This window comes from Bos indicus x Bos taurus, chromosome 5 (genome assembly GCF_003369695.1).
Source record: "Bos indicus x Bos taurus breed Angus x Brahman F1 hybrid chromosome 5, Bos_hybrid_MaternalHap_v2.0, whole genome shotgun sequence".
Lineage (NCBI taxonomy): Eukaryota > Metazoa > Chordata > Mammalia > Artiodactyla > Bovidae > Bos > Bos indicus x Bos taurus.
In genome coordinates this window covers 107,570,272-107,585,593 of record NC_040080.1, presented here as the reverse complement: position 1 = coordinate 107,585,593, position 15,322 = coordinate 107,570,272, and the positions used below count along the sequence as shown (strand labels likewise).

At 38.0% G+C, this 15,322-nt stretch overlaps 1 protein-coding gene across 2 annotated transcripts in view; it reads left to right on the top strand.

Annotated features, from left to right (window-relative positions):
• The window catches only part of TMTC2 (transmembrane and tetratricopeptide repeat containing 2), a 414,619-nt gene extending 402,740 nt beyond the window's left edge, over window positions 1-11,879 (top strand). For both annotated transcript variants that reach the window (XM_027543229.1, XM_027543232.1), the window contains one exon: window positions 9,219-11,879. In XM_027543229.1, the coding sequence (XP_027399030.1) occupies window positions 9,219-9,398 (180 nt within the window). In that variant the 3' untranslated portion in view covers window positions 9,399-11,879. The remainder of the gene's footprint in view (window positions 1-9,218) is intronic.
• Window positions 11,880-15,322: the final 3,443 nt, after the last annotated feature.

The window sequence follows — 15,322 nt, the reverse complement described above, 5'->3', positions numbered from 1 at the left end:
GTGGTAAAGGATCCTCCTGCAATGCAGGAGCCACAGGAGACGTAGGTTTGATTCCTGGGACAAGAAAATACCCTGGAGGAGGGCATGGCAACCCACGCCAGGATACTTGCTTGGAGAGTCCCATGGACAAAGAAGCCTGGCAGGCTACAGTCCATAGAGTCGCACAGAGTTCAACAGAACTGAAGCAACTCAGCAAGTAGGCACACATGATGAGCTACGTGCTTGCTGCGAATCAAGATAAACAGTGTGCTGATTGCATTTGAAAAGCTGTGAGTGAGAGATGGGGGAGAAACGGGTTATTATGGGATTATATGAAATGTGTGTGAAACTTTTGAGAACTGCAAAGCATTATAGAATTTAAAGAATCATTCCATTTAAAAAGTAAAAAAAAAAAAAAAAGTAAAATTTAGGAAAAAAGCAGTGAGGGAGACCTAGGTAGCCTGGGAACAAGATTTTCCATTTGGATCATGTGAGAGACTTCCTGTGAAATTAAGGGCATCAGGAAAACCTGTCTTTGAAATAGAATCATCCTTGAAGAATAATTTCTGAGGTCTTAGCACTTTAGTAGATGCACTTTAAAATCTATTAGAAATCACCACTACCTTTGAAGTAATTCTGTTACAGTCACTGTTTGTTATCCCCCAAACCACAGCTGTTGGCATTTTGATTGCCATAGAAATGAATAGCACCCCACATTGTGGCAATCACACCCATCATAAAAGTTAAATGAACAGTCTTGTAATGCCCGCTGTGATGGGACAGATGTAAGAGAGAAGGATTGAGCACACAGGATAAAATATCTCACTGGCAAATTGAAACTACTCCCTCAGTACAGCGTGGTGTCTTGCTTGTCACCTATATCTGTTTTGTTTTATTCAAAGCTGTTTCTAAAACACAAATACTGTGTTGAAACTGAGAATCAGGATAAATCATTTCTATTATCTGTCAGAATTTGCCTTGCCATTGCTAGACTCCCTGTGTTGTTTTCCCTAGCTGGTTGTACACTTTGGTAAATCTTTTTTCAGAGATGCTTTATTCAAAATATATCTGTAACCAAAATATAACTTTCAAAGAACTATTATGTCTGAGTTGGGAGCATTGCACTGGTTGTAGGGTTTTTGGTTCCTAAAATTTTGTGAAAGATAGTGTAATTGTATTAATATTTCATTTTTAATAACAGTTTTCTTTCCACTTTGGTTTAATCTCAGAAGGTTTAACATCGTGACTGTCTGTACTGATATCTGAATCTCCAGTCTAATTGAACTGTATAACCCAGCTCTATACAGGCTTCTCTCCAGTGCTGTCTCTGCTCTCTGCAGTTTGCTTTAAAAAGTAACAAACTGCTTTTGATATGACACATTCATTTCAAAGGTTTATATATCATTCTCATTTTGGAAGCATAAAGAACTTGAAGCAACCTGATCAACTATCTTGTCTAAGAGCCTCACACCCATGAGGAGGGAATCTCCTTTCACCCCATAGCTCTGTCTTCATATCTCTGTTAGAAGTGTCTGATTCTCCTTTGGCATAGAAGAATATGTAGTCAAGCCCTGGATTGCAACTCCTTGAGAGCAGTGAAGCCTTCTTCTGTTCAGTCCCTTATAGTTCTCAAAATGATGCATGGATATCAGTTTCGTCTACCTCATAAATTTCAGGAGCATAAATGATATGTAATAGAATGTACACCTCCTAATAGTTTGCAACAAATGCCAAGTGTGCAATTAAAGTTATCTCAGGCCACATGCAGACTGAAACTATATATTGTTCTTTTTCATCACTTTGAGTATCTGGCAGCAACCTTGACATATAGTAAGTGTTTAATAAATGTTTGTTAAACTACTCCGAGATTAGACTAGAATTTACCTCTCCTAGGTCACCTCTTTTTGCTAAACCATACAAATTTTCTTCTTTCAGAAAGCATTCTTCGAGAGCTTCTTTCACATGCCAGAGCTTGGCAGTAGCACTATAAAAACAGTTAAAGTAAATTCACTCTCTTACCCTCCAGCATAGAAGGTAGACACAATAAGTTGATGTCCTTCATTGTGGTAAGTATTGCAATTAATGTATGTAGACAGTACTATGGAAACAGAGGAGTAATATATGAATATGGTCATTTTTTAAATGATCAGAAGTTTGTCTGAAATAGAGTAGAAGAAGAGCTTTGTCAGAAGAGGAGTTTGATGAGAAATGGATGGTCCAAATAGCACCTGGCAGAAAGACTTGCAAAATTTAAAAAAGATTTGCAAACTTGCAAAAAAGATTTGCAAACTCTCGATTTGCAAAATTTAAAAACTAGACAGTACCAACTATTATTAAGGATATGAAATAAAGGCTCTTGATGCTAAAGCATTTTGCTACAACCACACAGAAGAGTAATTTGGTGACATCCGGCAAAGTTGAAGATCCCCCATGTCCAGCAATTCCACTCTTAGAAACTCTCCCATAAGTTCATGTAGAGATAGTCACAAGAATATTGATGGCAGCCTCTTTTTTTAAGATGAGAGTTTTTTTTTTTAATTGAAGTATAGCTGATTTACAGTGATATATAACCCTTGCTCTACAGCAAAGTGATTCAGTTATTCATATATATACACATTCTTTTTATATTCTTTTTTATTATGGTTTATCACAGGATATCAAATATAATTCCCTGTGCTGTGTGGTAGGAACCTGTTGTTTATCCATTCTATATGTAATAGTTTGCATCCGCTAACCCAAATCCCCCAATCCATTGCTTCCTTACCCCTCGCCCTTCTTGGCAACCATAAGTCTGTTTTTTTTTATGTCTGTGGGTCTGTTTCTGTTTCATAGGCAGGTTCATTTGTGTCTTATATTAAATTCCACATACAAGTGATCATATAATATTTGTCTCTCTCTTTCTTACTTCACTTAGTATGATAATCCTAGTTGCAGCCATGTTGCTGCAAATGGCATTACTTCGTTCTTCTCTTACGGCTGAGAAGTGTTCCATTGTATGTATGTAGCACATCTTCTTTATTCATTCATCTGTTGGGCATTTAGTTTGTTTCCATGTCTTGACTATTGTGAATACTGCTGCTGTGAACATAGGGATGCATGTAGCTTTTTGAATTATAGTGGCAGCATCCTTTAAAAGAGTCTATATGCCCATCCTTCAGAAAATGGGTAGTCATTCAACAGAATTTATGTGAAAGAGCTAAACCTCACACATATCAACAAAGATAAACAAAATGAAAAGCAGAAATTTCAAGTTCCAAGTGAGTGCTTGGCAGGTTGGCTAAGCATGGTTGGCATCATTATCCATGATGGATAATGACAAATGTATAAAGTTAAAACTTATATACAAGGTCATACATTTGCTATGGACACACAAAAAATAAAACTGTGAAACATACATTGGAACAATAAATACCAACTTCAGGATAGTGGTTTTATTCAGAGGAAGGGGAGAGTTCAGTGAAAGATATTTGGGGGCTTCAGTTGTCTTTATAAAGTTTTATTTGCTAGGCAAGTAACAGTTTTTGTAGTATTCTCTGAAATTTTGTATGCTCTAAAATATTCATAATAAAGAAAAAACTCTGCATATGGCTTTACCTTTGTGTTCATTCATTTAATCTTTTACCCATTGGTCTTTTCAGCTACCCATTAATTTATTCTTCTTTTCTGTCAAAATAATTGTATTTAAACAATCTGAAAAAATGATCATCGCTTAAATCAAGTTGGTAAAAAGGAAAATGGTATGATTAAAAGAGAGTGTAAGGGAGATTTGAGGATGAAGTTGCCAAAAGACAATTAGATGAATGTATATATGTGTGCATGTGGAAGAATGCAGTGAATGAAGGGTATTTAGGTTTCTAGCTTGGCATTAGACCATTAAGCATGCCGATGGGACCAAGAAGGATTGAGTTGGAACTGAGGGGAATAAGACGTCTACTTTTGTCTCAGTCCATGTTATACTTTTTCTTCCACAAGCCTAATGATCTTAAAAACTTTAATTCCGTAGTTATTTATGAAATATTTGCCATGTACAAGGCACAGTAAATATAAAGAGATCCTTTGATGTATACAAAAATACTTTTTTCATGACTATGTTTCTTAAAAGTTTATACCATTAATTTTTAAGCATCATGATATAGTTACTGCTTCAGTAAATTAAATTGGGTAAGGAATTTCAGCTGAATCCAGTTCGACAGCAGTAGGCAACCTTCATTAAGTTATCACGTATAACTACTTGAAAAAAGAGTAATAAGCCATTAAAAACTTCAGACTGTGTAAACTCATTTAAGTTCGCAAATTCAGAAAGGAGGTTAAAGGTGGTTATCTTGAAAACATTCCCAAAATGTGTAATGTATTAACTGAGTGATAGCTAGGTAAGGCTAACTTGAGACAGTCTTTCTTAAAATTTATTTCAGTAAACATACAACTATATGGATAATTTCGGCAACACTTGTAGTGAAAATAGATATATAAAACTAGACTGTTATCTCTGGCTTCATCTTTTTCATAGCTTCTCTTGCCTATTGATTTATTTTCATAAAAAGGAAGTGGTCTCAGGGACTAATGGCGTGCAGAGACCAGTTACTGTGTGGGTTTTCAACTCTAGAACATTTCAACCAAGTCCTTTTTCTTTTTTCTAGGAAAAGAGTGTCCTCTGTTTAAAATTCTATATTTCAATTCTGTTCCCAGTAGAAAGATGAATTTCCAGTCCTAAATCCCCTTGTGATCTCACTATCCCTTCTCCATAGATAACTTTCCAAGAGTATGTAATAGGCAAGACAAGGAAGATGACTTTGTTTTCCAACCCTGTGTGATCAGGATACCCTGTGAGTACAGCTGGGTTCCTTGGGAGCCTCTAGGGCATTAGATTAGAATCAGACTTTCATAACTGCATTTGCTCTACCCCACCCCAGTATACATCTATTATTTTAATTTTGCTTATTTTCTCCAGTGCTCAAGAAGTAAGCCAAAGACCACAGTAAAGTAACAATAAAAGCATAATTCCCTAGAGACTTGGAAAAGACGTCATTTGTTGCCTCAGTATGGCTCCTAGTCAACCCCTTTGATGTAAAGCATCTGTCCTCTTCAAGGAAACAAGAAAGATCTGGTTCTCCTTTCTAGTCTGTGAAGTAGGAGCTGGTGTCATTTGCTGTGATGAGTACAAGCCCAGTGTTCCTGAGTTGCAAGCTGCCTGACTGCCTTGGTTAACATCCTGAACATTTCATCGGCTGTCTTTAATAAAGGAGGATGTGTGTGAGGGAAGACATCAGCAGTTGTGGTTGGGTTTCTGTTCCCCAGCCCATGAGTCACAGCTGGCGGAGAGCAGTGACACCAGTGTGTAATCAGACGGCCAGTCACCTGGACTTCTTGCCTTTCAGTTATACAGTGAGGTAGTCTTTAAAAGTGGTTAGAAACTAACTTGCTCTTCCTTGGCTATGAAAATTCTTCTCATTCCCTCTCCTGTCTAACAATATTTAGTCGTTTATGGCTTCTGTTAATAAAGTCTCTTTGGAACATTTAATCCCTAAAATAATTCCAGGGCCAAGAGAAGAATCCTACTTTATGAAAGGATAGAAATATGATCTGACATACTTTGTTCTATAGGAACTTCATCCTTTTATAGGAAACTTCATCTCAGAAGACCTAAAAGGACATAATCTAGAATCTGGAAATGATCTCTAGAACCATACTTCTCCAATTTTAATAAGCATACAAAGCATCAGGGAGATCTTGTTGAAATTTAGATTCTGACTCAGTATGTGCCACCTGAAACCCTGAGTTTCTGTCAAGCTCCCAGGTAATGCCGGTGCTTTTTGTCGCAAGGCTAGAAGGCCTGAAAGCATTCAGTCCAGTGGACATCCACTTAGCTGCCCTAGTCAGCGCTGTGGAAGGGACATATAACAGGCCTGAAAGGTAAAGCCCTTGTCTTTGAAGAGAGAAAACAACTGTGTAAGAAGAAAGTCATCTATATGTACTTTTATTCATAAATTTTTAACAAAAACATGAACCTGTTTATCAAAATGATGGTTGACTGTTAAAGCAGTTACCTAAAGCAGTGATGCTCATGTCACAAGTGAGCACACCAGTATGTAAATTTCATCAGTTTCTATTTACTCAAGTAAGAAGCTGTGGTGATGCTTTAAGCATTATATGTGTCCATAGAATTTTAAAATTTTTTGAGAACTTTTAAAAACTCTATTAAAGTAGACATATTTAAACCAAAATGTCTCATCTGAACGTAGAAATATATAACTGCCTAACAATATTCAATGATATTCTTAAGTATGCACATTTTTAGTTTATTTGGATTTTTATTCTTTAGAGAACACAATGAGTATAAATGAGCTTTCAAGAGATTGATTATCCCACATTAACTTCATAATGTCAATTTTTTATTACTTTTGCTTAATGAGTATTAGCATGGATAATGCAAAATTATAATCATTTCAAAACATCATTATAAATTAACATTCCAAACTTATTTTGATAACAGATTTAACTTCCTAGTTGTGTTTTCTTAGAAAATATTGATTTTTTTTTATCACGTGATAGCAGAAAGGTTACTTCGAAGTAGTCTGAGAAGGACCCAAGGCCACAATTTAGTAACAATAATAGAGTCTGTTTATGTGACCTAGTATGTACTTCACCAGCTGTGTTCCCAGCTGGCTTTTCCAGGTTTAACCTAAGAAAGTCTTCAAACCTAGTATAGGCAGAGCCAGTTCACAAATCCTCAGTGTTTGGACTCAGTGGTCATTCAGGCACATTGACAGATTCTGTTTTGTATGTTTGAGATGATGAGTAGACAGAAAAGAGAAACTGACACTTTTACATGATCATATAATATCAACAGGCCTATGAAGCAGGTTCTGTTACCCCATTTCCAGAAGAAACTGAAGTCTCCATGCTCACTCAGCTTCAGGGGCGGAATTGGCATTGGAACCTAGGCAGTGTGACTCTGTAACCTCTGAGTGTTTTTAATAATCCCCTTGAGTTGCAATTATAGTTAGGTACAGACTCTGATAGTAAAGTGGTTCAAGAAATAACCACCGCTCCACAGAGACATCTGGTTTCTCACAGCCCCATCACTACGCCTTTTCTATTTCTGGTTAGTTAGGAACGGCCTCCAACCATGGTTCTCCCTCCCCGTTTCCTTTCTTCCCACTCTGGATAGGAGGAGGTCTGAACATTTTATCTACTTTGCATATCCGGTAAGCCAGGCTGTGAACATGCTTCACCATCAATTTAGGAGCTGTTTACTGACAGTTGTGCTAAGCTCTGGGAGTGAACATAATTCAGAACTGTGTTGCAGCATCAAGAAACTCAGTATAATAATGTGTGGTGTGATAAAGTTCTTTGAGGAAGACAGAGTAGGTGGTGGTATTTTAGGTTCCCGATGCGGAGCTATTCACTGCACATGTAATTTAGAGCTATGTTTATTTGGCTTGGTGTTTAAAATTAGAAGTTGACCATCTGTATTTTTCTTGATAAGTGTGGAGTCATCCTAACCAAAAGGTTTTTGAAGGTCAGGAATAGTTTATATTTGCAACATTGTTTTTGGAAAGGAAAAAGGATACAGAAAAGTTGGAAAATAGTGCCCAGAAGTTGACTTAAGAGAACTTTGGTATACATCCAGAGATATGTGAGACAGCCATTAAAGTAAAAATTATAAAATATGTGTAACAGCATAAAAATCATAAACATGCATGTGTTAGACCTCAAGCAAAATGAGACAAGAAAAGGTGGACTTGACATTTGTAGAGTGTTTATTATGTGCATGTACTATGCTACGTTTATTTTTTCACTTTATCTTTCTAACAATATGCAAAAAACTGATGTTATTTCAGTATTTCATAAATGGAAGAATTGGGGCACAGATATATTAGGGGACCTCACCAAGGTCACAGCGGGTGGTTAAGCAAGAATTCAAATTCAGATCTCTTCAAATCCAAGTCTGATCATCTTTTCCCAGTTGATTTACTCTGAGCTATTCGACCATACCTCACCCCCCCAGCATAGTTTTTGATTTAGAAGTAATTGTATTTACAGTAAAGAGTAGAGTCATATGAATTCAGCTGAAAAAAATGCTTGCATTGTGAAAGCACTAAATTGTAAAAATAATTGTGATTATTTTAGGCTACATCATAGAGTTGCCAGGACAATTAATAGTTGACACCAGCTGTAAAATGAAAACATAATCTTAGCATAAACAATTTTAGTTTTATCTGATGTTTGAAGTATTCATTTATGTAACTGCCAAGATACTAACTGTACTTTGTTAACCAGAAAGTTCTAGGAACAAGACAAGAACAGAAGAGCACTTACTCATAGAAAGCAAGCAAAGTATTTTTTCCCCGCTTTGGGAGGGTCTTGTTATTTATTGTTAACTAATGTTTGAGAACTTGGGTATGGGAACCATTATATTAAACTAGTACTAGTACTGTACATGCTAAGTCACTTCAGCCGTGTCCAGTTCTTTGTGACCCTATGGACTGTAGCCCGCCAGACTCCTCTGTCCATGGGGATTCTCCAGGCAAGAATACTGGAGTGGGCTGCCATGTCCTCCTCCAGGGGATCTTCCCAACCCAGGGATCGAACCCACGTCTCTTAGGTCTCCTGCATTGGCGGGTGAGTTCTTTACCACTAGTACCACCTGGGAAGCCATGCTACATACTCTGTTGCTATGTTTATTGTAAACATTGACCATCGTAAGTTTAAAAGGTAAAAACTTGATCTCATTAAACTACTTGAGTTAAATGTAGAAAGGATTTTAGTGGTTGCATTTGAATTTTTTTCAGGGTTTTCACCTTCAAGACCTCAGTAAAGGCACTGTTTGTCACCTTTTCCCACTTAGTTCCTTTTTTTTTTTTTCCCCTTGGCATTGAGTTGAAAAGAAGTTCAATTCTTTCCATCTAAAATTGTATCCCTTTTAACTTTTTTTCTCATGAAAGGACAGTCTGACTAGGTTACTAGGTCTTCATATGTAACCTATACTTTCTCATTAAAGGAACAACAATTTCCCTTACTGCCTGCTCTTTTTAAAGCAGAAAGTACACAGCAGCTGTTTGAAAGCTTTTTTTTCTTCCCGGTATCCTTATCTATTGATATAAATTGCTAAATTGCTTCCATAAAATGCCTCCAGACATAAGGGAATCATTTGCATAAGTGGATGAAGATTTTTGTCTTCCATGAAGGAAAGCTTACCACGGTCTGTTAATCGTTTTCCTTCCTCTCTCTGGTTCCAGTATCCGGCTGCTCTGATGAACTTGGGAGCCATCCTGCATCTCAATGGCCGGCTCCAGAAGGCTGAGGCCAACTACCTGCGGGCACTACAGCTCAAGCCGGATGACATCATCACACAGTCCAATCTCCGAAAACTCTGGAACATCATGGAAAAGCAAGGCCTAAAGACTTCCAAGACCTGACACAGGAAGGCCGGACCGCACCCTCCTCCATACGTGAAACCCAGACTCATGAAGGAGCAGAGCTTCCCAGCAGTGCTATGACAAGAGCTAGTTCGGACTTGGAGACCGGGGGCAGAGGTCCCTGAGGCCACCACCACTTCTGGGAGTATCCACTTTGCTATGGACACAGCCATCGACACCAAAAATGGGGGGAATGTTGGAAACTTCCTGAAGGATATAATCATTACCCATAAAACTGTAAACCCAAGCACTTAACGGGATCTTTTGGCATTCTAAAAGGGGGAAGAGGTGTAAGTTTCAAATGTGGTTCATTTATGAAAGCTAATTTAGAAATTATACTGTTCCTTAAACACTGTGAGAGAAAGTCAAGGGTGTCTTTTCAGCCGTGGTAAACCATTAAGGTCAAGTTCATGGGCGGTGATTCAAGTGTGGTGTGAATTCTGGTGAGCTGGCCATTTGTCTTAACGTTGCTGCCTTCCCTCTTTGGGACAGCGTACTTATCAGTTTCCAAAACCTAGAAAACTTTTCTAATACTGTGTCAGGACCTGTCAGAGTCCATATTTGTTTCCTGACTGGTGCACATAACGTTTTATGATTCAGACGTCACCATCGTGTGGACATCCTTTGCTTTTCGTGTTGTGTAATGGATGTGCAGGAGAAAGCAAAGCATGTTTCTCACTGACGTCCTCGGAGGGGAGGGGAGAGGCCCATGTGTGCCAGGCAGGCATTTTTCACTTTGACGTCACCAACTTTTCCCAAAACTGCCTAGGAGAATTCATTGTTTTAATTCTTAGGCTTTTGAAATTGCCTTGTAAAATGGCTATTCCTAGTTAATGCCTATGCTTATATAAGGAAGTAAATCAAGAGGAACTTTAAAAAGTGTTCTAGTTCCAGTACCTAACCAGCAGCTAGTCCAAAAGGGAAGAGGCTTTGTGCCTTCCAGATGTTGCTGGGTTAAAAATCAAGTCTGTGTGACAGTGTTGCCGACAATTTTATATTTTGGAAACAATTGGTATGAAATGTTAATCACTTTCTAATAGGTACCCAAACAGCAGTGCTGATAAGTTTTTGAGAAATTATTTTTAATCATACTTGTTCTTCCCAAAAGACATAAAAAAATATCTTATTTTAAGCTGCAGTAGACTATAGCGTTAGTCCACGTGTTTCTAGGTTTCCTGCCAAGTGCTTTTCACTGTTGAAAACTATTTTTCACTAGCAAATTTGGCATTTTATTTCATTGCCTATTAGTAACCACTTCAGTGATCATTTCACAAGTAAAAGACTATAAATGAAGTAGAGAGAAACATTTATTGAACATTTTCTGACTTGCAGTCAAACTTTGCTACTAAAAATTAACTTTGTAAAAACAGCAATCCACTCTCTACTTCTTCCTAGAGGAGGTAGCTATACAGTACTCTACATATTTATTTATTTATTATTCTGCCATAGCAAAATAACAAAACTTGATTCATTAAACCAGTTCTTTGCAACTTAAAGTTAGCTTTTTTTCTTGTCCTTTCATACTCCACGTGTATATGGTCAGCATCCCCATTGAAGGGAAGCTACATGTGCAAATAGATCTTAATGTGTTTCTTCATATTTTATATGTTTTGCTGCATATCTGAATATGGTGGGGTAAAGAATTTAAAGTCGTGCTTCTATGGCATTAGTGTGTTGGTGAGAAAGATAATGTAGTGGGAGAGATTTGTTAATGGCATAAAAAGAAGGCCCTCCAAATATGTAACATTTTATTGGTAAGCATTTCATTGAAGGGCCAGAAGTTAAATTATAACTAAATCACTGTGTTTTCAGAATGATATTTAATGTTTAACAACAACAAACCCATGGTCAAACCAAAAGCATGGGTTGAGGTATATTTTTCATCTTCTAGTGCATTGGTAATTGCAAAGAAAAAAGAAAAAGAGGAATTTAATATAAGGATATAGAGGTGAATTCAGTGTCTAACATTTTTATTTATTTAAATAGTTATTGACGTATGATGGCTTCCTTGTCTTAACATTTTGTGTCTTTAAATTGTTATTCTTCCCTTCACACACTTGGTTCTTGATAGTTTCACTGATTGCACAGTAGAGGCACTTCATGTTGACCCAGTTCCCAAGTAGCATAATAATTGGACCTGTGTCATAAAATGCATGGATCATTAATAACTAAATGTCCCTGACAACTTTCACCACAGGGCTGGACTTAGTAACTGACCAACTTCGGGGGGAGGGTTTGGGGAGGTCTACAGAACATGGTCAAAAAAATGTCTCCGCTCAGGGATTTATGGTGGATTATTGCAGACAGTGCTAAAACTATAGAGCACAAGACAAGTTTACTAAATTAAAATTTTATTTTTTTGAGAAACTGTTATTTGTATAAATTATCAAGTTTTGTAGGCTTTCCTTTTGTAGAAATAATTGTTTTATGTGCCAGAGAATTTTGATTTTGTTTTCAACAATAAAGCATTGATAACAAATATGTTTATAAGCCTTTTTAAAAATCTTCTACAGGTGTAACACTTACATTCTCTTGGATTTTAACAGACCTAGGAGAAATGTGGGAATCTCTGGAAACTTTTCACAAACACCATTTTAGGTATTAACTTTGTAGATTCCTTTAGGTTTGTTTGTTTTTTAATAACCTCAAGCAAGTTGTGTCACTAATTTGGAACTTTCTCATTTGATCCAAAATTTTCTTGCTAAACAGAAGCTCTTCTCTGCACTCTTCGGAAGCCAACAATGAACCAACGCAATAACATCAGAGCAGTTGCAAGAAGTTGGAGAAATGTTTTAGAAAACTTCGGAGAAAACTTCACAGAAATTTCAAGTGGATAAGAAACTTCAAATTACAGCAGTACTCCAAAGAGAAATATATCTCAAATATCTATGGAATAACAATAACAAAAGGTCAATGTGTGGTGAAGTGGCAGAGGGAATGAAAGCCAATTTAGAGTCCTCTCTGATTGCATCCTATAGGAAGACCATCCAAAATCACATTAACTAGAAGGTTAAAGCCCTGGTACATGTACACATTAGTCTACTGCTAAACTAAATATAGCAGAGTTAGTCTAATTCCACTGTCATTTCATCTTCTTCTCCCCTTGCAGCATGTGGCAATTCCAATGCTGAAGCCAAGTTTTCTAGCAATATCCCTTCATTAAACTAAGTTGAGTCTTAAATAGTCAGGAGCAAATTCTATGGTATTGAAAATAATATTTAAATTAAGTGAAAAATACATAGAAATGAAATGATTATAATTCTTTTAAAATATATATCTTTTGTTTATTTGGCTGTGCCAGGCCCTAATCATGGCATGTAGGTACTTAAAGCTTCATTGCAGCATGCCGGATCTTCAGTTGCAGCATGTGAACCCTCTAGTTGTGGCATATGGACTCTCTAGTTGTGACATGTGGACTCTCTAGTTGTGACATGTGGACTCTCTAGTTGTGGCATGTGGACTCTCTAGTTGTGACATGTGGACTCTCTAGTTGTGGCATGTGGACTCTCTGGTTGTGATATGTGGACTCTCTAGTTGTGGCATGTGGACTCTCTAGTTGTGGCATGTGGACTCTCTAGTTGTGGCATGTGGACTCTCTAGTTGTGGCATGTGGACTCTCTAGTTGTGACATGGGGACTCTCTAGTTGTGATATGTGGACTCTCTAGTTGTGGTTTGGGGACTCTCTAGTTGTGGCATGTGGACTCTCTAGTTGTGACATGTGGACTCTCTGGTTGTGATATGTGGACTCTCTAGTTGTGGCATGTGGACTCTCTAGTTGTAACATGGGGACTCTCTAGTTGTGATATGTGGACTCTCTAGTTGTGGTTTGGGGACTCTCTAGTTGTGGCATGTGGACTCTCTAGTTGTGATATGGGGACTCTCTAGTTGTGGTTTGGGGACTCTCTAGTTGTGACATGTGGACTCTCTAGTTGTGGCATGTGGACTCTCTAGTTGTGACATGTGGACTCTCTAGTTGTGGCATGTGGACTCTCTAGTTGTGACATGGGGACTCTCTAGTTGTGGTTTGGGGACTCTCTAGTTGTGACATGGGGACTCTCTAGTTGTGATATGTGGACTCTCTAGTTGTGGTTTGGGGACTCTCTAGTTGTGACATGTGGACTCTCTAGTTGTGATATGTGGACTCTCTAGTTGTGATATGTGGACTCTCTAGTTGTGGCATGTGGACTCTCTAGTTGTGACATGTGGACTCTCTAGTTGTGGCATGTGGACTCTCTGGTTGTGGCATGTGGACTCTCTGGTTGTGGCATGTGGACTCTCTAGTTGTATCATGTGGACTCTCTAGTTGTGGTTTGGGGACTCTCTAGTTGTGACATGTAGACTCTCTAGTTGTGATATGTGGACTCTGTAGTTGTGACATGTGGACTCCCTAGTTGTGACATGTGGACTCTCTAGTTGTGGCATGTGGACTCTCTAGTTGTGGTTTGGGGACTCTAGTTGTGACATGTGGACTCTCTAGTTGTGACATGTGGACTCTCTAGTTGTATCATGTGGACTCTAGTTGTGACATGTGGACTCTAGTTGTGACATGTGGACTCTCTAATTGTGGCATGCAACTCTTAGTTGCAGTGTGTGGGCTCTAGTTCCCTGACCAGGGATTGAATCTCAGCCCCCTGCATTGGGAGCACAGAGACTTGGCCACTGGACCTCTAAGGAAGTCCTTTACAATTCTTAAATTATCTATGGAAACCCAGTTTTTCCCATGTAAGAGAATAACCAAGCTTTAGTTGCCTTTTCTTTCTTAGTACTGGAAACATGTACTCTGGGAAAACTGTGATCACTAGGATGAAAATATCAAATAAAAAGTCACTTGATCCCCAAATCTCAACTTTATAAAAAGTTATTTTCAAAAATACCAAGTTGATGATGAGCAAATGATAAATGTAATTTTTATTTACGGTCTATTTTATGTTCTTCTTCTTGACACAATGTGCCAGCCTAGAAAAACAATGTCAGAAAAGAAAGACATGGCCTTCACTGGTTTCAGAGTGTAGTTACTCAAGTCACGTTAAAACTCCTTTTATCTTAAAATAGAACCAATTGTGCAGTGTTTTCATATCCTAAGACCTCTTAATATCTGACATTTCTATAGCTGTTGTATAACTGCCACTAATTTTGGAAACTTGGTTAAATCACTTAACTTGTGGGCCTTACACTCTTGGTCCATGGAAAAATTGTCTTCCATAAAACCGGTCCCCCATACCAAAAGGGATGGGGACCATTGTTATAAACAATAGAAATCTATTTCTCACAGTGCTAAAGCTGAAAGTCTATTATTAGAGTGCCAGCATGGTAGGTGAGAGCCCTCTTGAAGGTTGTGGACTTCTCATGTCTCCTCCCATGGTGGAAGGGGTGAGAGAGATCCCTGAGTCTCTTTTATAAAGGTATTAGTTCCATTCCTGGGGGATCTATCCTCATGACCTAGTCACGTCCTAATACCATCACCTGTGGGCATTAGGTTTTCACCATGTGAATTTTGGTGGGATGTAAACATTCATAGTAACCTCCTTTAATCTTGGTGATCATCTGTTGTAGGAGAAGTAGAGAATGTGATTTGTGGAATATGGAATAGCTAAAGAAGTACCAGAGCAGGTGGAGGAAACACCTCCAGACTCGGGTTCACTGCCGGACTTCTCTCATGACACAGGACATGTGAGCACAGGGCAGGGACAGGCTTGCTGCCTGCTAGCTTTGGGACATGGACTGGTTATTTCATACCTCTGAGCCCTGCTTTCCTTAACTGTAAAGCTGGAACGTAACCTCATACATCCATAGGGGGTTTAAGCATAACATAAAATCCTTTACAGCTAAGTTTTATCGAGGAATAAGGCAATGTATAATCAAGTTATATAACAGTTTTAACAAGATAATTGAAGTTTCATCTGTCAAATTTTCACCTTTGTCT